The sequence below is a fragment of the Nyctibius grandis genome, chromosome Z, assembly GCF_013368605.1.
Source record: "Nyctibius grandis isolate bNycGra1 chromosome Z, bNycGra1.pri, whole genome shotgun sequence".
Classification (NCBI taxonomy): Eukaryota; Metazoa; Chordata; class Aves; order Nyctibiiformes; family Nyctibiidae; genus Nyctibius; species Nyctibius grandis.
The window spans coordinates 91,812,632-91,835,709 of NC_090695.1; the positions used below are offsets into that span (position 1 = coordinate 91,812,632).

Below are 23,078 nucleotides of genomic sequence, written 5' to 3' on the forward strand. Positions count from 1 at the left end.
GAGACCGTGGGGACGCCTGCAGGGTGCTGTGTTTGCCTGTGCTTTGGAGTGTCCTCAAGTGGGAGGGAAAAGCACACGCAAAGAAATGGTGAATCCTGGGCAGGTGCACCCGAGTGCAGTGGGCTGCTGCTGCCATCGGAGAGAGGGCGAGTAGAGGCGTCCTCGGCAGACACTGGTGCTGTGCCTGTGTCTGGAGCTTGCGCAGGCTGAGCCTGTGTCCAGCCCCATGGGAAACGGTTGCGCAGGAATCTCGCTCCCGAGTATCTGCACCCATTTCCTGCGGACTGGTGGGAGGGTGCATAGGGGTGCCCAGCTCCTGCCGGCTCCCTTCCCATGGTCCATGGAGTGGCGAGGTTCTGCCCAAATCTTCAGGGTATTTTTGAGGCATCAGGAAATGATGTAACCGTTGCCGGCGTCCTGCCTGGCTAGGGTAACAGGAGAGGAATGCAGCCCTGCGCTTACGGTGAGCCTTCTGGGCTAGTGCCCATGCCAGGCGGTAAGCTCAACAGTTTACCGCTAGGATTATTCCAGCTGATAAGTTTTTTTCTGGCAAACTCAGCCCCTTTCAGTCTGGTTTAGCTATAACGTGAGGCTGCCTGGCAGTGGCTGTTTTTAGGGTGTGCTCAGTGCTTGAGTGAGACACATCCCAAAGCCAAGGGCTCCTCCCCAAGAGCTTCCGTTTTAACATGGCAGCCCTGGGCACCTGGGGCAGCAGTTCATCTCCAAAAAGCCCTACACTGGCTCTGGGGGCTTAGGGCAGGAAGGGGCACAGGGCAAATATTTGAAAGAAGGATTTTAAGGCAGTGGGGAGTTGTTGCAAGGTGAGGCTGGAGAGATTAAGATAACGAACATAAAATGGCAAAGGGACAGTGGATGGCAAGACAGTAAAGCTGTTCGGACAGAGCAGCATGTCTCTCTGAAGAGTTGCTGGTGGCGCTTCCCACTCCTGTGGACAGGCTGCATGGCAGCAGCGGGCGAGCAGAGTGCTGTTTGCAGTAGTGTTTGCAACAGTTTGCAGAGCAAGGCTGGATGAGAGGAGGAGATTCTGTGGTTTTTTTTCCCCAGATAAGTATTGTGTTGGTTTGGAAGCTGTTTCCTCACAGAACGGCCAGATAAACACGTCTGCATTTCGCGTGTGTGGCTGAGGCAGGAGGAGTTTGTGCTCCGGCCCTGTGTTGAGTGACTTTCTCAGAGCAAGGCTGCTCATGGCTGGCTGCTCCCGGTGCCCTGCATTTTGCCTTTCTTGCTGCAGCTTTTTTTTCTGGAGGGAAGCTGAAGTATTTGATTTTATCTGTGCTGAAAGCATACAGGAGATATTACTTCTCAAAAGCAAGTGTCCTTACAAGAAGAGAACTATGTCAGGTGTTGTGAGCCTAATAAACCTGAATTCTGGCTCTAAACCAAGTGTAAAACCTTATTACATTCCAGCTATTGGGACCAACGTGAAGAGCCAAAGCTGCTAATCCCACCAGGCAGCTCCCACTGGACAAAACTCCTCCCCTTTGCAATAAGATCAGAGGCAAAGCATGAAAGGAAAGGCTGATCTTTCACTCTGCGATGCACGAGTCTTTTGGTGTGGTGTGAGGGAGGCTGGGAAGAAAGATTTGGTTTGTACCAGCAGCCAGGACTGAGGGATACCGGAACAATCAGGGCTGGCTTGTTAGCTTTTCATAGATGATTGATTTAGGTTGTCTGGGCAGTTAGCAAGGAATAAATTGTTAGTGACAGGAAGAGATGTGTCAGGAGTGAAGGCATATTCCAGCATTGCTCATTAGTCCCTGCTCCAAGGGGAAATGTTAAGGCAAATGGATGATATTTTATTTTTTTAGGAGTTTGGGGCATGGAGGGGAGACAGTTGTGTTCCTTCCTGTGTGCAGGGGTGTGAGGCCTCTGCCTCAGAAAAAAACAAATATATTTCTCTAGCTTGGCACATGGAGGAATAAAAACAAACGCACTTCATTTTTGGAGCTGAAATGAGCAAGTGTCTGGTTCACTGTCCATCAGAGTTCAGTCTTCTGGAGTCCTGTAGTCTGCCCCAAAACAGAGATGACAAATAACAGCAGAAGCACAGCTGACTTGGGATTAGTGAAGCAGATAAATACACGATAGAGTCTGAATCTCTGAAACCTGCCACTGTAAATGTAAAAACGTCCAGAAAGACCCTGCAATGCACATGGTGCTCTCAGTTGAATACCGCTTTGGGTGGTGTGGAAGCAAATGCTGCAGATGGGATAAATCTAGACATCTTACCATGAAATACTGGCTAAGGTCCAAGCCCTGGGATTGATCTGGTATGTGGTGGTTGTCCCCTGTCACAGGGTTCCAGTATGCCCAGCAATCCCTTTTAAAGCTCTGAAATGGTTGGTGGTGTGCCAGAGGGGCCCATGCACTGGTGTGGATTACCCACCGTGACCGGAAGCATCAGTCAAACATGGCTTGGGCTTATCAAGGCACACATCAGGGTGCCATGGTGCTTGTCCCATTCCCTAGGCCATAGTTCGCCCCTCATCATTAATTTGGAGTCTGTGTGCCGCAGGGTGACCCAGCAGGACAGGTTTGATACAGGTTTGATACAGATGGTGTTTCTCTTGAAGTCATCGGGGCCTGCGAGAAGGTGTCTGCCCCATGGCTGCAGGAGCGGCTGTGCCTGAGCAGGCACAGGGGCTGCCAGAGCAAAGTTACCCCTTCAAGTGTGGAATGGGACAGGAGCTTATGTTGTTTCAGCACTTCTCATTACATGGCAACGACGTTTTTGATTCAGTAATAGGTGCCCAGGGATACTGTATCATAGAATCATTAAGCAGAACTCATTAAATAGGTGGTTATTTTTAACAGCCTCTTGTTCTCAGTTTCCTCCACAGACTGCTGCTTCACCAGATGAACTAAAGGTCTATGCACTTTGGGAAGCCGGTGACACTTACGATCAGGTAAGATAAAAATAAATGACATTCCCAAATATATGTTTATTGAGCATTTGGCATTGTTTGAATTTGTGTTTCTGGAAGTGGTACAGCAGGTAGTTTTCCTCTTTCCCTATTGAAGTGTCCAGTTTTCAATACCAACCTATTTCCAGCTGAGAGGAAGCTCTTAGCTCGCAGGGTGGTCACCACTGTGTCAAGACAAGGCGGTGTGGACATAAACAATATAATATGTTGGTAATACATGTCAGTAACTAGCGCAGTGGAATACAAATAATTTTGAACCTGCGAGGAGAAAGGGTTTTGCAATTCAGGCCTCACACCAGGATCCGGTCCAGTTTTTTTTCTTCTTTTGATAGTAGTGCAACATTAAGCAGAGATGAAATGATGTTGTTACCTAACGCATCTGTTTATATTTAGAATAGGAAATGGTTACAGCATACGTGAGCATCTCCTGAGTTTTAATTGCTATTGGAGTAAATGAAGTGAAAGGGAAGGCACTTAACAAAATGTGGATGGACAATGTAACTCCTTTGTCTGTGATCTAAATAAATTTTGATAGGAAAGACTCATGCATTGCTCTAGAGAAAACAGTATCCGGCCTCCTGGCTGGAGCGGACCGCATGAACACCCGTGGAAGCATTTGAGAGGAATGTGTTGCAGCCCCTTCTTCAGCATGTTCTTGTACCTTTGGAGGTGCCACTGGTCACAGGACATGTGCGGGTCTAGCCACGGGGTACGGCGAGATCCCTGCAGAGCCCTCAGAGGCTAGGGCACTGCTGGAGAGCAGACGTACATGGGATGGTTGCAGGATTATGAAGCAAGAATCCTCTAATGTAGTTCAATGAATGTTTTATACAGACTAAGGCACATGCAGCTTTGATATATAGAAAGATGAGAATAATTGTTCTTTTTGTATTTATACTTTTTTCTTTTAAAGCATCGCCAAGTTTTGCTTGAAATCTTTTCGAAAAATTATCGAGTGCGCCGGAATGTCATCCAGAATCAGTTGAGTCAAGAATGTGGAGAAGATCTAAACAAGCAGGAGGTGGATAGAGTGTTAAAGGTAAGTTTCTGTTCCGTTGTCGGTTTGATACATGATAAATGAATTTTTAATGCTTGGTTTGAGCAAAGTATCATATTTTACCTTGAATTGACAAATGATAAGGATGCTAGAAGAACTGTTGTTGGAGTGTGGACAGAGCCTGTTTTTCAGCTTGTTTTCTTAAAAATACGCTTGTCTCATTCTACCTTCTTTCCCTCCAAGGAGTAGTGATTCTGACTCGTGTTACTTTTGTATTGTTGCAACAAGTCTGTCTTTGTCATCTTGGACCAGCAGAGAACAGAGTGTAGTAAATGTGATACTTAAGAGTTATTTTATGTAATGCGGAGTTAAACATGAAGGAGGTGGGAGGATTCTGCACAGTGTGCTGAGCTTACCGGCTGTCTGATGCTGGTTAATGCTGAAGAGCGCAAGTGCCACATGTTCAGAAGGAAATGCATTTTATTCTCTAGTAGGACGTGCAGCAGTGTAGGGAGCAAAACCCTAGCCAAAACAAGCAGGCAAAGTAGTAGTTACCACATTTCATTGTGAATGTTTATTTGAATCCTTTCATCTCTGTCTTTGAAGGTGCACCATTTACTTGCTAAGAAGTTTTAAAGTATAAAGTAGGGACCACACGGGCCATGACTGACAAGCTTTAAAAGTGATGTAGGATGGCTAAATAGAAAGTTGCCAGCTAACGTAATACTTCAATCATTGTTGCTGCGCCTTTGCACACTGTCACCCACTTCAATAAGACGAGTGCTTAAGTACTTTATTACATGGGGATCTGGAAGTGGAATAATAGCATATTTGAAGAATTACAGATCTGTTGCTGTGATAATAAGCAAACTGGTCTTGCTTGAAAGAACCTGGTCTTCTTAGCGTTAAAATAAGCTCAGACATGTCTGCCTGCTAGACGGTGTTTCATGTGGCTTCCCTGTGCTGGGAGATTAGTGAAGCGACTACATGAGCTCAAATATCAGCTCTCCTGGAACATCTAGACAATGTACTGGCATTAGTGTCTGATGATGCTGTTGCTATCTAACAAATAACCTATTTCTGGAAAAAATACCTTCCCTAAAAAACTGGGTACTGTTTTTATGGAAGTCACTAAGTCACCCTGTGACCGGCCTTGTGTTGTGTCAGGCTTCTTCGCCGTGAATACATTTGTCACCGAAGTATGTGAAATTATCTTTGTTTCTGAAATAAATGTTAGAAGTATGATTTAATGAAATAAGAAGATTCTCTGGCTTCTTTAAGCCATGAGAGATTGGATTCCTCTTTGAATGAAATTGGATTTGTGACTCCTATTTCCCCATCTGCGTGTGCTCCTTTTCTATACACAGAGGATCAGATTGACAGGGTATGTATTTTTGCAGATCAAGTCTGCAAACCCTCTTTCTAGCCTCCACACTTATTTGTTTTTGCGATGTGTGAGTCCCAAGACTTCAGAAAGAAAAGATGCTTTTTTCCCTTCAAGCTCCACAGCATCAGTTCTGTAGCAGTACTTAAGCTTGTGTTGAATTACCTAAATGGGAGGGTGGGAGCAAAAGAAAGAGGAGCCATTAGCTAGGAACTTGAGAGACTTGGTGCTCATCTAATAGAAATAAGAAAATGAACCACAAGAAAACCCACTTACTGAACTCCTTTGCTGTGTGCTTACCCGCTGTAAGCGTAGCAGGCGTGTGGTCAGAATACCAATGCACGGCTCTGAGGTTTGACAGTTCATTATCATAGAATGTGGTTTCTTTAAAGGCTTCAGATCTGGTGCCTGCCTTCACACACAGCCTGTTCCTGCTGCTCCCTTCAGGCTTTCCACCTGAGCTTCAGCCTGTGTTCACCCCTCCCCACAACCTTTCGAAAGCTTTCCCCAAAAAGCCCTGTTTCTTGCTGCCGTCATGTTGTTCATCCTCCTTGTGGCCTCTAAACGTTCCCCCTCTTGTGTTTGTCATCTTCATTTAAGCTATCTGGTCTTCAGGGTGGAAAACCTGCTGCTGTGGATTTGTGCTCTCTCTTGTGCACTGGAGAGGAGACGTGGTGTTTATCACATTTAAGTGTCCCAAAACCAGACAGTGGTTCCCAAGCTCTTACGGACTTTCCCTTTCTCCCCAGGACTGCTGTGTGAGCTACGGTGGAATGTGGTATCTTAAGGGGACGGTGCAGTCTTGACAGCGGTGGTAGCAGTTTCTTTACTTCAAGTGATCTCTGGGACGGAAGAGGAAACCTGCAGCGGGCAGCACAGAGTAATGCCGCGGCCTCGGGAGTGTGGGGCAGGGTCGGACCTACTTTGGGGCCCATGGGCATTGCAGTCACTGACACCCCACCACCCTCACACACGTGTTTGCATGGCCGCCCAGGCGCAGGAGCAGCTAGGAAGGCAACATGGGACCCTGTCTGCAGCTTGATTGATCTGGGATTTCTAGTGTATTTCGATTCTCGTTGTTTCGTTATAAAAAAATAAAACCGTATACTGACATAGACATGATGGAGAATCATTGTCTAATACTTTATTTTGTAATTAATGCCAATAAATTAAATTTGTTTACCAACATCCCAGTTTTTGTTAAAGACCTAGATGCTCATACTTTAGTCTGAGCATTGTAGTAGCCCTTGCAGCCCTCTTTGTAAAGGGAAGGTAGTCATGATCATGGAAATGTCAGGCCAGGGAGGGGGGAACAGAATCACTGTCTGTGAACTCTGTACTACATAGCCATTGTTCTCACCTCTTGTCTGTGAAATGAGTTATTTGGAAAAGTACCTACATTGGAAACAGATGTGGAACAACTCCTGGGTTTCTTTTATTGGTGCGGGGTTGGTTTGAGGGATTTTTTGCATTACTGTATGCAAATAGAGCGAGGTAAGTAACTGAGTGCACCCTCTGGAAGGCATCCAGCTGTAGTTATCACATGGCAACAGTGTAAAACCTCTATTTTGTGTAATTTTTTTAATAAAATTTTCTCTCAAAGGTAAATTCTACCCTGCCTTGTATTTGTCCAAGAAGAAATGGAAGCTGTACCCACTCGTATAGCCTGAAGGCTTACAGAGGAAGGAAAGGTCAGGAATGTTTTAGTAGGGGTTAGTGGTGGACAGTAAACTGTCCTTTGAACTGCGTTACATCATCCTGCTCACACCATGTTCTTCAGGGGGTACCCAGAGGCAGCTGTCAAGCTCAGGGCCTGTTGCACAAGGTACAGTAACTGATCTTTTTGTTACAGGTTTATCATTGAAGCCTAACTGCAATAAGATAAGGACTATCCTACTGTAAGCACTGTAGAACATGGTTACTTCACTGTGTTCTTTGCTAGTAATTTCCATCACATGAGAAGCTCAAGGAGATTCTATTAATTTCATCTACTTATGCTCAGAAAAGGCTGAGTTGAGTTGTTGACTAAAATAAGCAGATTAAGGTAGTTAATCCAGGTAAGACTGGCTAAGAATATTGTTACCATACTTCTGGCATTTCATGTTTCTGTGAAAAATATCTATTTTTAAACCGCTAAAACTCTACCTTAATTAATACTCCAGTGTAGTTTATTAACTACGTCAGTGAAACTGGGAGGTGTTTTTAAGTTCAGGCAGCTTTTGCAGCCTTTGTCTTGGTCTGTTGTGTGCACCCCTGGCTGCCACCTCACTCATAACAGCCCTGTGGCCACAGCCTTCCCTCTGGCTGCTTCTGTAAAGCTTCTCCCTGGGCAAGCCGCAGTCTGAGAGGAGTTATGAAGGAAGAACCCAGCCTTGGAGTTTTTTTATTGCACAATATGTACAGTTAAGTGTTAAAGTACGCTACAGCCAGAGCTTAGCAATGGCTCGGGTAGCCAAGGGGAAGTTACAGTACAGAAGAATCAAGTAGTGCTGTGGAAATCAGAGAACATTTTTTATATTTTTAAAGCATAAAAATTGTATATATGAAAGTGCTCTGAATTAGCCAACAGTAAAAAAAACACGGAAGATCATCTATTTAACCAAAAAGTCTGAATTGCTTTTACCTGTCTTCTGGTCCAGCAGGTATGGATCCCCCTTCTCCTGATGTGGTGAGGAACATTAGTAGTAAATCATTAGTGACTAAGTGTCATGCCTTTCTCATTTAAGGTTACTGCTTTCCAGTATCTCAACTGGGGCAGACCTCCAGGTGATGAGGATCCAAGTCCATGGGAAGCAGTGACAAGACAGTTAACCTGATGGCAGAACAGCAGCTTTTCTGCCTTCCCCCCACCTCCTTTTTGAACAACACTGACAAACACCACAATGAGAAGAAACTACTTCATTCCCTCAGGATTTCTATCCTAGACCAGCCTATTCTTTTCCATCTGCACCAACCCTGATTATGCCCATCTGTGCCAATTACTAGTTACACATGTAGTTTTTGACTGGATTATTTATTTGCTTAGAAAAATATTCACAAGATTCAGATTCTCATTTTTAAATAATTTTCAGAATGCAATACATGTTTTAGAGAAACTCCCACAATATGAAATCTTAATACTGCAACTGAAGGACAGCTATACACAAGCTTAACAGGGTACAACATAAGGCAGACAGAACTGCAACAGCAGCAGTTGAACTAAAGCTGAGACGTTGTCACCCCTCTGTGTGAACGGTTTGGTGTATTGCAGCAGCTCAGGCAGGCAGTAAGTTGATTCCCAGGAGCAACTGACCAAATTAAGCTGTGAGACCCTTTATAAGGAGAAGGAAGTTGCCTTTCATTGTGCCTTTTCCCCCCCTTAATCTCTTGGCCTTTGTTTTCTTCACACTTTGAAGCAGTTTTAAAGAACCTACTTCTCCACGTTCTTTGTTTTTCAGAATTTGAGTACATAAGAACTATTAATAGGGAGTGGAGAAGGGGAGGAAGAACAAGAGCATGGTCCTGTTTTCAGTAGGATATGTTCTGGCAGTGTTGTGTCCATCCTCCCACCCTCCCAGGCAGCATGGAATAGGTCCACAGCAGCTGACACTGGAAACAACAGACAAAACATATGATAAGGTTTCACTTGGCCTGTCTCCTTCAAACACTTGGAGTTTGTGGTACGTAAGATTAAAAGCTATTCCACTACGTCAATGCTACTACTAAAGTTAAATAGCTAAACTGCAACTTTCTATCTTACCAAATACACATAAAAATGTACTTTGCATACATTCCACCAATGAACAGTAGGTCCCAAATAACATACATAATCAATTCACAGTATCTTGCCTCAAGACAAAGTGTCCTACCTAAGAAACCATACCTAAAGAGTCACACAAACTTTACATCAAATCCTTTCTTAGTAGGAAGGCAGAGCTTAGTGCATGTGGAAATGTGGTATTAGCTTAAACCAAGCACAGTGCAGGCTGCTGTGCCAGCTCTCCACCTCCCTGCCAAAGCAAGTTCAGTTAGACTGCTAACTTCATTCTCAAGAGTCAAGAAGAGGCTGTCCACAACACTGGTCAGGGGCTTTGTTTCTGTTAATTTTACACAGATGCAGTTACAGGGCTAGATCATCACCTGCGAACCAAAGGAAAGCTTTAGTCTGGTTCCTTCTGAGAAGTACAGTACAGATGTCTTAGCTCTGTTACTGCTGAAGTGGACTAAGGAAACTCCTATCAGTTACCGCCCTGGCCAGAGATTAAGTGTAGTATGAAGCAGTAGTGTAGTATTAAGCTATGATGTATGTTTGCTTTACAACCACTGGTTTGTGTGACAGTGCTAAACAACATTAAATCTATTGCTACAGAGGTACAGGGAGACTACCTGTTAACTAACTAGCTTGTTAACTACGGGTCTATAAGCCAATTCGAAACATTCATTTTGAGTGCTCAAGAAATACATTGATATAAGGGGTCTTCTGACATTTGTATAAAGTTTTTTCCCCGTCTTGACTAACAGATTAGTCATGAACAGAAAATGGGTCATCGGCACGTCCAATGTTACGGCTGAGAGGAGAGGGACTTGTACTTAGCTCTGTGTTCATCTATTTCTTCCTTTGTTTTTCTGATACAGCTAAAAATTTCCTTGAAGAGTGCTTTATATTCAGGGAGAGCATTTGTGGGAGAGTCACTTATCTCCACATTCGTGTATTCTTGATTGCTAGCTGAAAGATCATACTGGGTATTGCCCACGTTCATGTCTTTGGAATACTGCTTCAGCGTTTGTACAGCCTTGTGTTTCAAAGAATCTTCATCCATTTGACACTTCTTCAAAAGTTCCTCATACTTCACTTTCAGAGCATTATACTGAGCGTCAACTTCATTAAGTACAGAGATTCCTCGCTGCTTCACAGCTTCAGCTCTCCTAATACATGTTTCTTCATGGCCCCTTAGAAAGTCTCCCCCTGCAGCACGGCTCAGGAAAGTTTCGCTGCTGCTCCGTTTCAGTGCCTTCTTCTCCAGCTCCGATACAGTCAGAAGTCCATCATCTGCTGGGCTCTGACCAAGCTCCCTTTCTAAAGATTCCTTGAATGAAATGAAAAAGGATTCCGGCACCAATTTCTCTGCGTTATGGAATGTGTTTTCAGACTGAAGTATTTGTCGCATTTCAGCTACTTCCACTTCCAACTCCTCTGCACGAGCCCGGTATAAGTCTATATCAACGAGCCTCTGTTCAAGGTCACAGTTTTCTTTTACCATAAGACTATACTCCTCTTCCATTGTTATCCTCTTCTCTTTTTCTAGGTTAAGTTGGGCTTGGAGAACTGTAACTGCCTTTTTTAAGTTCTCATTTTCTTCTTCTAGAGGACTTAGCTGACTATCCATCGAAGTAATCTTTTCTGCAAACACATGATCATAAACAAAATACCTGCAGAAACAAAAAGAAGTATTATCAAATGTAGGAAGTACAGCTGACCACACCTCCTAAAGTCTTCCTGTCCTGGGTAACTAGTGACAGATTTAAACTGTGTGCTAACACACCTCAAGGTATACACAGCGGTCATTTTACTAACCTATCAGTCCATTCAATAATCAGAAAAGAGTTTGTAAATACTTATATGCCATCAAATCAAGCCTCCCAGCTCAAGCAGAATGGCAGCTCATTAACAGTTTCAAGTTACAGACAAGCTTATTGAATAACTAGACCTACAATTTAAGTTTAAACAAACATTGCCTCCATGCATCATGCAATACTTTGACACACATTTTTTCCAGTGCACTCCACTCTCGTACATTTTATCGCTACTGATTGTGGAAACAAGCTTCAAAATTGACAAGGCAATTCTGTAGGCTGGTATTTCCACAGCCTTTGGCAGTTTCAAGGAATCCACTTATCTTTTGAATTGTCAAGAAATAACTGCTTTTTGGATGTATGCATTTATTCTACAGTCCTATCTCCCATGTACTGCTGAAACCCAGACACAAAAGCCTGTTCTACCTGTCTGTGGAGGTGCCTCACTTACAAAATTACCTTCAAGGACTGAAGCTAGTCTGAGCTTTTACCCCAGGTGATTGTCCTGATGGGCATACTAACACAGTTCAGCTGGGTAAAACTGCTCTAAATTTAAAAAGCAGCCCAGAGCTGCAGGCACCATTTTACCAGCTTAAGCATCATTTTAACCAGCTTGAGTTCAGGAAAGCTATTGCAGGAATCCTGCCTTCCTTGAAAAGAAGATATCCACAGACATCCAAGGAAAGGGTAAGTTACAGAAAATATTTTGCATTTAGGATATTTGTTTTTCAGATTATCTCTGTGTGTGTGCTTTTATCTGACTGAAAAAAAGGTGGGGTGCAAATAGCTGTAAGGTGTCTGGGCTACAATTTGATACAGTTGGAGACCTTGGGAGAGAACCTTTCAAGACAGAAAGTGGAACCTGCAGTTCCTCTCGCACAAAGACTAGTGCAGTCTAGCAGTATGCCAGAAGCAGTGGCAACACGACACAGTGCAGGACTGTGCAGATATTTCGCTAGTTGTGAACATTAGATGTCCTTCTGCTAGCTTGTTTGACATCTGTGCTTGTGTCTTAGTTTTTAAAGCTTTGTTTAAAATAATTTCAGTATTTTCTTTGCTATGCAAGGTAAAGAGTCTTACTGGCGAAGGTCATACAGCTCCTTCAAACATGAGAAACTATGCATCGATCTTGGCTGGTCAGATCTCTCATGGCTCATCCGGCCTCGTCCAGACTTTTTCAATTCTTCTACTTGTCGCTGCAGGTCATCTATGTGTGTTTGCAGATTTTCAATAGTCTCTGTCAAGCTAAAAGGTGAAGGACTGCTGTTAAAACATCTGAGTGTTTAGTCAAGGACACGGGAATTTCCCATCCCCTCATATTGTAGTTTCTTCTCTGAAGGCTGCTCTTTGGCCCCAAAAGACTTTTAAATAAAACTGCTCTTTCAATTTAGCAGTATTTTAGAACACCACTAGACAGCCACCCAATAACTACACAAATACACTTGGACTGCTCTTTTTCATATTATCAGCTGGGGTAGGGGGGGAAGGGGATCTAGTATAAGTTTATTACCTTAGTATCTTTTGTTGTGAAGCTCTGCTCTCCGCAACTAGTTTTTGATTAGTATCTTCGAGTTCTCTTGCTGTCACATCCAGCTGTTCATAGACTTTTGCATGCTGATCATTCATCTGACGCAAGAGCTCCACTTGCTTTGTGAGGTACTGCAAGACAGTATTGCTATTACTAGTTTATACTTGAAACACAAAGGATTACTATTCTGCATTTTTATTCACATACATAGAGAAACTACTAAGTTTCAGAAATGTAGATGCCAGTGATTGCTTTGGTAAGTGTTCAGTTGAGAAGGTGCTATCAGTAACTAAGCTAAGCAGCTTGCCTTTGTAATGGAGGTCAACCCAGGCTGATCAGCCAGCCTTTTATCCAGAGAAGCTGGGTTTGGTTGTACAAGCTATGGTTATTTATCCCTGCTGTAGCTAGGCTTTTGCCAGTACCCAAGCCTTCTGCACTGGGTTTGTCTGTACTGCAGTCGTCACTGATATAACCATGAATCCAGACTTCAACACATCCCTTAACCATCCATTGAGTCCTCCCAAAAGTTGCAGTGAGGTCCAGCAGAAATTTTCTAACAGTGTTGACCCAACAATTTTCTTAGCACTAAAACTGAAATATTGGGTGGCACCATCCATAATTAAATTTCTTTTCAGCTGACTTAAGTTTTTCCAGTCTGAACCATTAGGTTCAGCAGAACAGAATTTAGGTTGTGGTCACACTTAAGACAGTATGTGGGATACTATGTGTCAGGAAGTATAATCATATTATTGAATTCAATCTTTAATTACCCACAGGGAGCTATTCCAGTTACTGTAATCCCAAATAAAAGCCTCCTGCCTTTTTTAAAAAATAAAACTCCACATGAAGTATTCTCATTTTAATCCTCTTTAGCTTTACAATTAACAACAGACTGTTGAGTTTCCTGAATAATGTCAGAAAGCTTGGAATTCTCAGTCTATGAGCAGTTAACAATCACCTAAGGATCTTAATAGAAGTGTCTTATATTGTCCCACCCAGGACAGAACTGATCAATTCTAAAAATCCACACGAGAGTTTGCATCAAACAGACTTGAACAAAAAACCTAACCCTTAAATCTGAAATACTTCGTTCTTACATAGAATTTATTTCTTGCAATATATTCTGTATTACTACATGCTACTTACTGAAAAGTAAACTTCAAGTAGGAACATCCAGCAGACTTCTAGGCAGAATTACTTTTCTTTACATAGGCCTGTTACATACTCAAAACTTCTAATATTCTACTTAACCTTTTACCTCATTAAAAGATTGATGGGTTTACATTTTAGACAATTTAAGGACAGATAATAAGTTAATCTAGGACTAGTAACTGCTACATACAGACTTCCAGAAGATCAATCTGATAGCAGTTGGCTAGATCCTTTTGTGGCCTGTGCACACACGACAGAGGATTTACACAAAAATAGTACACGGATTAGCAGCAGAATCTCAATGTGACCCATTTCAGATTAACTTTCCCTACTGGTTATTCTTGGAAGGAGCTGGAGATCATCAGATTTTCTTCAGCAATACAAGCGTTGCTAAGCACAGAAACCAAGGCTTTGGTGCCAGAATTAGACATTACCACTTATTACAACGGGCTTTTGCAGAAGTTTTAGATGAATGGAAGAGGTGAAGCACCATTTCTCCACCTTGCACCTCCAATATCTTCAGTGCTGGGGTCAAGTTGGCCTGGTATAATCAGGCCACCGAAACAACATACAGATGTGGTAATAAATACTTTAGAAGTTCACATTTATTACACCTCCCCTGCAACTGAGCACCTAACATTAAGCAGCAATTGAGACTTCTTGTGTTCTACCACATGATAAAAGGAGAATGTCAGTATTTTTGAAGTCAGAGTGCTGAGAACAGATTCAGACAGGAATAAAATTGCCCTTTCAGTCCAGCGTTTATTACATCTACGATGATTAGTTAGTGGCACACGTGTCAGCACGGAGGTCAGATATAATGATCCAAGGCTGTAAAATGCTTAATATGTTAGCGTTTAATATATTAGATGTAATCTTAAGCATTCAAAGCCTTTGACCCTTCCTTTTCAGTGCAGACAAAGTAGTACTGTATTTCAGAATGATTTCTTAGCCAGTTCTAGACTCTGCTACCCATAAGATTAAGATGTGAATTAATAGGAAAAAAACCCCAAAGATTTACACTCACATACTACACTGAAAAAGCAGGTCAAAACCACGGCAGAGTAGCTACAGGAACAGCTGAAAGATCACCTTTAGGTTACAGAGACAAGCACTTGAAAGTTAGGAAAAATCAAGCATAGAGACTGGATATGCCATTTGCACATGTATCCTGTGCAGTGGGGCATCCTGTGTTCCCAAAAAAGACAAATATAGGTATGAAAATAACTGACTGAACTGCTTTTACCAGCTAAAAAGCACTGCACCTTGCATATGCTAACATTATTCCCATTTGTTTCAGTGAATTCCTGTAACAATCCCTTGTGCCAGTAAGCTAATATATTCAGTTCCTCCATCTTGAGGTTCTCTTTGAGTATTTGAATACCCCTTTGATTTTCCCTTTCCTATCAGAAATCCAGATGCAAGAGAGACTTCTCTGGAGAAGGAAATGTTTTGAGTTGCTGTTACACTTTTAATCTGCACTGGGAAAAGACAGAAGATTAAGACAGGTCATGGAAAGGAGAAGACAGCAGGTTATTACAGCAGGTATGAATGCAGTCTACAGGTTCTGCAGTCTACAGGTTCTTTGACTCAGCACAGCACACTGGACACTACCTATATGTCAGAAGCACCACAAAAACTGTTCTCCCATCTTTCTCCACCTCCTCTTGGACAAACCAATATACATTCCTATCCATGTTGTGGGAGAGGAAGAAAGAGAAGAAAGGTATCAGGTAAAGCCTTCAAGAAATAGTATTGCACAAGTCTTGATTTGTTTTTTTTGATTGGCTAAGCAAAGCAAGATATTGAGAGAATAAATTAGTCTGTCACTGTCTGAGATTGTCTGAACACACAAGTACTTGACCCTGCAACACACCAACTATAGATCACTGCTGGAAGGACACTTCTGACCACTTCCTGGTGCTGAAGCTCTCCTATGTAGTCAATAAACAGTAACCCACCAAAAAAGCTTAAGCAAATCAACTGGCTTAAACCAACAGGATATTACATCCTTAATGGCACTAGGCTATTTCTATAAATGAATGCAGCTTAGCAATAATATATTTTCCATATTTCAAGATAGCATCAAAATACAGCTGCTTATTAAGTAGCTATGCTCAATGATCCAGGTTAGTTATCTATCACAAAGTTATGCTTTGCGTTATTTCAAAAGGTGAAATAACGCTATGTTATTTCAACAGGTGTCTTGTAACTGTGTTAAACACTTCCTTAAACATGGTTGTTCATACAGGTGTTGAACCTTAAGTAGAATGGTATTTGTATAGCACCTTGAAGTGTTTGTCCTCACTTGATCTTAAGAATTAATCTTTTTATAAAAACCATTCATGGCAATGAGTTATTTCAAGTCTCTGCAGAAGTAAATACATTTTTTGTAATGCTGTGGCAGTAATATAAATATCAGCCATTCCAACCATTGTATCACAGAATGAATAGGATAACAAAGATGATGTTTAGCACATAACAGAGGAAGGAGCCAAAGTATGAGGTATAAAACAGAAGTACCTTATAAAAAAAAAAAACCCACACCCAGAAATTGTGCATCACCTAATAAAAATGCTGCATTTGTGTTAACATGACTAAAGACACCCATATATCTGTAAGCATTAAGCTTAGGATTCTTCAAGTTACCTGCTACCATTACAATGATAAGTTGCAGCTGTACAAAATCCACACACCATCCGTAACTGCGCAAGTACTGCTTGCACAAAGGAACTCGGATTTTGTAAAAATCTAGTGTACACCAGTCACAGCCTGTTCCCTGTGATTCGTACCAGAACCAAACTGAAATGCTGACTACATTTCCAATATGTTGTCTGTCAGCAAAGTACTGAATATTTAATAATTTAATTATTAGAGACCATTCATTGTCCTCTAATAGCTGAAAAAAATTCATTATGCTGACAAATGCTAGGTCTGGAAGAACATGGGCAATATTAAAAAAAAAAAAAAAAATTCCAAAAATGGCCAGGATTTTCCACCAAGTAACAAAGATGGGTGCTTTTGAAAGGATAGTTACATTTTTTTTCCCCCCTGGAAAATACAGAACAATATATCCACTACATCCTGTATTTAGACAGTATTTAAGTGCTTGTTTTTGCTGGGTGTTTGTTTTGTTTTGGGTTTTTTTGGGGGTGTGAGTTGTTTTGTTTTGTTTTTTCAACTGAAATAGACTTTAGCTCACTTTACCAAAGCTTAGTTTAGTGGAAGTACATATCCTCAGATTTTACTCAAATATCTCTCTTGCACTTACCAGTATTTAAATTTCAGTGCTGTAACCACTGACATTTTCATAGAATAGTTTAAATTATTATTTTTTTAATCATCATATAATTTAATGTCATTTTACCTGGCAAGATCAGCAAAGTTTAGCAATAAAATAACTGCTATTATGTTGCAGGTCTAGCTGCTTTCACACTTGGATCCCTTGAATATTTACCTCTATCTCCTGCAGTTGCTCTTGATTTGTTGCATACATTTGCTGTAAAGATTCTTCTAGTTCAGTGTTGCGGTCCAGTAGTGTCTTCCCAAGCTCAGCAGCAAGGTGAAGATCTAGACAAAGAAATCATGTTTGCACGTAAGTTATAGAGCCAATAATATAATTTAATTTTAAAGCATTTTAATCAAATACTTGAGGTGGTTTTTTATTGCTGTTATAACTGCTCTAAGTTATTTCCAGTACCCAAAAAGAAAACTAGCTTATAATTAAGTAGAACATTCATATACCATCTATAATGCAAGTCTAAGTCAGTCCTGAAACCTAGAAGATATTATTTCATGAAGCTTCCTTAGTTCCTCCTTTTCAGCCACCGGTCAGACACGTCCAGCCATCTTCTCTTCATTGCCAACAATCTGCCTAGTACTGCACCAGCACCTCTACCCGAGGTGTCTGTCAGCTACACCCCACCGTGTTTACAGCACTCATATTTTAGAAGAATAAGCATAAAAGACCCTGTAAGTGTTCATCAGGCTAGACCCAGCCCAAAGCTGACTGCACTCTTACGTAACTGCTGTTCTTCCCCATTACCCCTTCACCAAGGAGCTCAGGTCATACAGAATCAAAGTGCTAATGAAAGTGTGAGATGCTTTTTATGGTGAAACAATAATATCAAAACATATAAAATTGATAAAGAAATGTAGCTATTCTGCTTTTCAAGCTCAGAAACCTAGGAGACAAGAATTGTTTTATGTGCTCCAAAACATCACTTTAAATGTCATTTGTTCTCAGGCACTTAATCTCAATTTCACTTCAGTCATCTTCAGTCACCTCCAGGGTGCAGTGACTGTAGTTGTTTCAAATTAAGAAGTCAGTCATCTGAACACTCAGTTCCTTTCTAGAGGGAAGCCTGATATTTGTTCAACAGCATCAGTAGTGCTAGATATTCTATATTATTATGTTTAAAGACACTTGTAATTTAAAAGCTAACATAACACAACAAAGAAATAAATCTTGGTGTTATTGCTAAAATTGTAATTACTTTGTGCAGGGTCTTACACGTTAAGAATCCAACAGATTTCTAAAAATCTCTAGTTTTCTACCTCCTTCCCATCACTATGACCAGGTTGCCTCCCGCATGCATGCAATACAATCTTGTTAGTTTGCACATAGAACTAGCATCACTAATGGGAAAGAGACAGAAGAAAAGCCAAAACTTAGATTCACTTCTAGAAGACTTAAATGAATATACAAGAGACAAGTATTGCATCATTGGTAGTTGTAGCTAGAGGAGAAAACACATTCCATTTCCATTTGATTAAGATGCCCTTGTTTTAACATGTTATCTTACCTCTTTCCTGCCCTTTCCCAATTATCTTATCACCTAGTCATTGTAATAGATAGAACAATGTTCCAAGATTGTTTTGTGCTAACCTTCAGTTTGGCAGCCTGTCCAAAGTGATTACTCCATCTACATACATAAGCCAAAGACCAAATTCAGACTTACAAGGACAAGTGAGTAGGAGCATTTGTCTATTAAGTTGTAGATGTCCGATTCTGGCAAAACAACAGCTGTGGTATTCTTTACACATTCTTTACAGCTACAGTGCATTGTTTCCTACCTTAAGGTCAGATTCTTAGAATAAATGCCACAAAAAATATTTAAAACAAATCACACTGCATGGGAGTTTTTCACAGTTTCAAAAGATGTATGACTAGGAGCCACATGGCATACTGATGGGAATACTTGGGAATTTATCCTCACATAGCTTTTTCACTGTAACACCACTTGTTAAGAAACAGCCTATTCTAGAGCTGGGGTTTAAAGCATTTGGCTAAGGAAACCTTAAGGCATCCTGCTTACCTTTTTTGCCATTTTTAAACAGAGATTGTGCATTGTTTACCCATGGACAGACTAACTCCCAGTCAAACACCAAGCTGTTCGTTCTACCACATTACATAATACTGTAGTTTTCAAATCCAGTGAATCCATCATCCTATATAAAATGGAGTCCCGATTCACAAGTTCTCATACTACACAAACCTTTACTAGAAGCCACAATCTTTAAAGGTAGTCAACAGTACTGGCATCATTCAAGGCAGAGACCAAACAGTCCATTCTTTTATTTTAATACAGTAGAATAAGAGCTTTAGAGTGGATTTAGGATTATGTTAAAGACGTAACGCATAATGGAATTACTTGCTGCCGTTTCCCTTCCCAAAGTGAAAGTTTGTTTTGATGTTTAAGTACATTGAGGGGTTGATAGTTTCATTCTTAAATGCCCCCTCATCTACTAAATCAAGTAGCACATACCACACAGTACTTTGAATACAATGTGAGTAATAGAATTCATGTCATTATACTACACACTCATTCTGTTTATTAGCATGGCAGAAGCACAAATGAGTTACTGTGGGAGAAGCATGCTATTTTGTAATTAAGGCAATTTGTTTCTGAGGGGGAGAAGACAAGTGGAAGAGCTCAGGAACATGCAATAAAACCCTAACTCCTACCCCTAGAGAAAGCAAGAACTGAAAAAATTTCACCTCTTCTAAAATTTAGAGGTTGCTTTACGTCCATTTGTCTACATTGTTAAGTACCTAAAAGCCCTATAAAGAGCAAATTTTAAGAGTGAGATGTGCAATATATGTGTTCTCCAGATACAGAAGGAAAACAGTTAATTTACATTTCACCTGGAGAGTTACTGTACAATACTAGAAGCACACTGCATTTTCTGTTGTAAATTATGTAAAGCAACACCTAAGTTCTGCCATAGACACACATTTTTACTTTCCACCATGAAGGTGTAAGCAGAGAGGTTTTTAATAATGCAGACTGCATACGTGCAGATCTTGAGATCTTCGCTACAGTAAATCTGATCAGTTGTACTGGTGTTTAACAGCTCCATCAGAAATCTCTAAACCAAAATGAGACTTCAATGATAGGTCTTCTGTGATGTTAAACAGCCCTCACTTACCAGCACTTCTCCACAATTTCTTCTGACAGTGGTACTATAATTGAGAAAAAGATAAAAATAGTACCAAAATCCTCCTCTTCTACTTCATCATAACCCACCTAACAAAATGATTCAGAGAATTTTCAATCTAAAAATAAGCCTATTCTTTTCAACAGCAAAAGGCACTAGTAGTGCAAGATATATAAGGAAGCCTGGTTGAAGTTTACAATTAAGCCCTTCATTTTTTTTATTTAGCTTCGTATTTCCTACTGCATATTCAGATTCCCCTCTGTTCTGTTAAAGTGAGTAACAGTGAGATGTAAAAAGAGCAGTCATATAAAAGAATTCTTTTTCAAAGGTCAGCATACTGCAGCACAACATGGATGTTGCAGAAGGAAGGATGCCTGCTCCCATCCTTCAAAGAATTCCATAAGCATTCCGTTTTCATGAACGGCATGCCACAAAAGCCCACCTCCATTGTCAAGGCAAAAGCTTTTGGTGCATATGAAGACTACCAAAGTTTCTCCAAAACCCTACCATAATTTTAAGTTTCAAAGACTGGCTGACAAGGACTACAAGCTTGTTTCAGGGTGCTTCCTAATGTTTTACAACCTAGGTTTTCTCATAAACCTACTCTTCATTTTTTAAATTGCACTGATTGTTTGGGTTGTGAAAAGTTTCAAGAGACCTTGATAAGCAATCTTACTACTCTGTTTACATACATTGGCATTGCTTAGCCTTAGGAGAAGGAAGAGTATCTTCCAGACTCCAGGAATAAAGTGTAACAGAACATTTAAAAAACATTCCTGTAAGGAATTTCTTGTTTGCGTTTTGACTTGCCCATCAGTTTATTTTCCTCCTTTCCCTTTTGGCAAGGCTATCAGTCACTTTCGTTTAGGCTTGTAAAGAGAGAATCCCCAGAAAAAAGATTGTTCAAATGTTAAGAGAGCATTAACCAACCCTCAAAATGCATGAACGTCTAGAATGGAATACTGTTTCTTAAAAGCTCACAGCAGAGAGCCAACTGGTGATTATTTCACTCATTTTAATTAAAAAATGAAATTAAAGAAACATCAATAAGGCAAGAAGTCAGTTCCTATACATTGTGAAGTCTCTTTGTAGGTCTTCTACCCCATAAACTCTGATGTAGTAAAAACATTGTTAAATGACGTCTTCAAAGTTTCAACACTCTTCCCTTTGACAGCAAACTACAGTTTCAGGATCTTATTTAAATTGATTGGTTTGTATCCTAGAGCCATGAAAACATCTATTTCAAGCAAAGAGTACCCAAATACAGCTTTCAAACAGCTATTTTATAGTCAAAGCATACAATTAGACCTATTCCTGTCTCAAAAAACTTTCTGCTGTCAGATGCCTGATCACAATGTGAAAACTGCTTAGTTAGGAAGAGCTTTCAAAAGTATATTTCTTTATGGTTTATAGTACAGTAGCACCTACCAATCCCAAGAATTAATGTACTTCAGTGTAAAAGCCAAAAGGATAAGGCTGGAGCAGGTTTGCAGGCAGCCACCTCACAGCTTTGAGCTGGCCTCTTAAACTCAGGATTAATAACAAAAAGTAGAACTAAGTAAATACCAGTTGTAAATGCCACTAAGCTCTTAAGGAAATGGCACATTCTTTCCATATCGTGTCTGTAGGAGATTTTTAGTCCAGTTATATTTTGTGTATTCCTGTGACTCTGTCCTCATCTGTGAAACGAGAACATTTAACCTCTTGCATGTAGTGTTTTAAGATCTATTGACAGAATGACATACAGGAGCTAGACGCATAGTAGAATTATTCATATATTTTAAGAAGAAAACTTAAAGTTTTTAATAACGGACCTGCAACTAATCGAGCGCAGCTACATTTACAACTTCATCAACTGGAAGCCCTTACAAACTGCTCCCCAGGGCGAACACAGCAGCCCACCCCGCTGCTGCCAGCGGCCGCTCTCTCCAGCGCCCACCCTGAACAGCTGCTTCACGTCCTGTCAAGGTGCAACTTTTCGGAGCCGCTTCGCTCCCTCCCTCCCGGGCGGAGAGGGACCCAGGCACGATTCAGCTCGGCTGCAGCAACCCCTTCCATCACACAAAGCCGGCTACAACCTTTATCGGTAACGGCGATCCCTCTGCCTACGCGCCCACGGCGGCGGGAAGCACGGCCGTGAGGAGAGCCGGGGCTCCCGGCTGCGACACTCGCGGGGCGGCACGAGCCCCGCCACCGCCGCCCCACCACCCTCGCCGGCGGCTTCGGCCCCCGAGCGCCCTCCCCGCCGCCCCGCCCGAGCGCCCGGCGTCCCTCCGGGCTCCGCACCGCCGTTGTGGCGGTGCCCTGCGCCCACCCGCTTCCCCCACGCGCCCTCCTCGCCGTCCCCCGCGGCCCCTTCCCTCACACCCCCTCCTCGCCGCAGCCCCTGCCCTCACACGCCCCCCGCGGCGGCGGCGGCTCCCCGCCGTCCGCCGCCGCTCCCTCTCCGCCGCCCCGGCTCACCTTGCTGCAGGTCCTGCTGGTCGTACCAGGGCTCATCCTCGCGGATCTCAAACTCCTCCACCAAGCTGTCGGCCAGCATCGCGTCCCTGCCCCTCACGGCGCGGCGGCAACGCTCAGGCCAACGACTCCCCTCGCGACGGCGGGGCAGGGCACGCCGGCAACCGCTCCTCTCCTTTAAAAGCCGCCTCCGGCCATTGCCGAGCGTTTCCGGACTTTGCCGAACCTCTCCCCCTTCTGGTCGGGCTGCGCGAAGCTGCCGGCGGCAACGTGGCACGCTACAGCCACCCGCCCACCGTCTCCGCGCGATTCAAACACAACACCCTCACCTCCCCGTGGGGGAGCCAATAGGAAGCCGCCCGCCGGACAGATCGAAAGGAGCCTCCACCAATCACAAAGCGAGTTCATATAAAGCCACCAATGAGAACGAAGAGAGGGTTGGCCCGGGCTAATTACACCCCGCCCCAGCAGCCAGCTGCGCAGCCTCCAGTTAGAGGACGTGGGTTAGTGCCCGTGGAAGGGGGCGGTGGTTGCTGGGGCTCCGAAGGGTTAATGGCGGGGGGCGGTTGCTGTGGGGTATTCCGGTGGGTCTGCGGCGGAGCGGAGCTGGCACAGCCC

The 23,078-nt window shown here is 42.4% G+C and overlaps 2 protein-coding genes across 2 annotated transcripts in view; one reads left to right on the forward strand and one right to left on the reverse strand.

Moving 5' to 3' along the window:
- Nucleotides 1-6,512, forward strand: part of POLR3E (RNA polymerase III subunit E) — a 29,752-nt gene extending 23,240 nt beyond the window's left edge. The window contains exons 19-21 of the mRNA XM_068422323.1: nucleotides 2,850-2,927; nucleotides 3,859-3,984; nucleotides 6,076-6,512. Coding sequence (XP_068278424.1) covers nucleotides 2,850-2,927; nucleotides 3,859-3,984; nucleotides 6,076-6,132 — 261 coding nt within the window. The 3' untranslated portion in view covers nucleotides 6,133-6,512. The remainder of the gene's footprint in view (nucleotides 1-2,849; nucleotides 2,928-3,858; nucleotides 3,985-6,075) is intronic.
- Nucleotides 6,513-8,334: 1,822 nt separating this feature from the next.
- Nucleotides 8,335-22,675, reverse strand: CDR2 (cerebellar degeneration related protein 2). Its single transcript, XM_068423222.1, has 5 exons — nucleotides 22,464-22,675; nucleotides 17,017-17,129; nucleotides 12,390-12,538; nucleotides 11,960-12,124; nucleotides 8,335-10,735 (listed from the first exon to the last, which is right to left on the reverse strand). The coding sequence occupies exons 1-5, from the start codon at nucleotides 22,540-22,542 to the stop codon at nucleotides 9,868-9,870; spliced, it is 1,374 nt and encodes a 457-aa protein (XP_068279323.1). The 5' UTR covers nucleotides 22,543-22,675; the 3' UTR covers nucleotides 8,335-9,867.
- Nucleotides 22,676-23,078: the final 403 nt, after the last annotated feature.

Bases quoted from the DNA above. Each gene is read 5' to 3' on its own strand.
- CDR2 (XM_068423222.1), bottom strand. From the start codon at position 22,542: ATGCTGGCCGACAGCTTGGTGGAGGAGTTTGAGATCCGCGAGGATGAG. The intron at 12,125-12,389 runs GTAATAAACTTA...TTCACCTTTTAG, and splicing joins TCACAACAAAAGATACTAAG to CTTGACAGAGACTATTGAAA. The intron at 10,736-11,959 runs GTAAGACTCTTT...TTGTTTCTGCAG, and splicing joins GAGCTGTATGACCTTCGCCA to GTATTTTGTTTATGATCATG.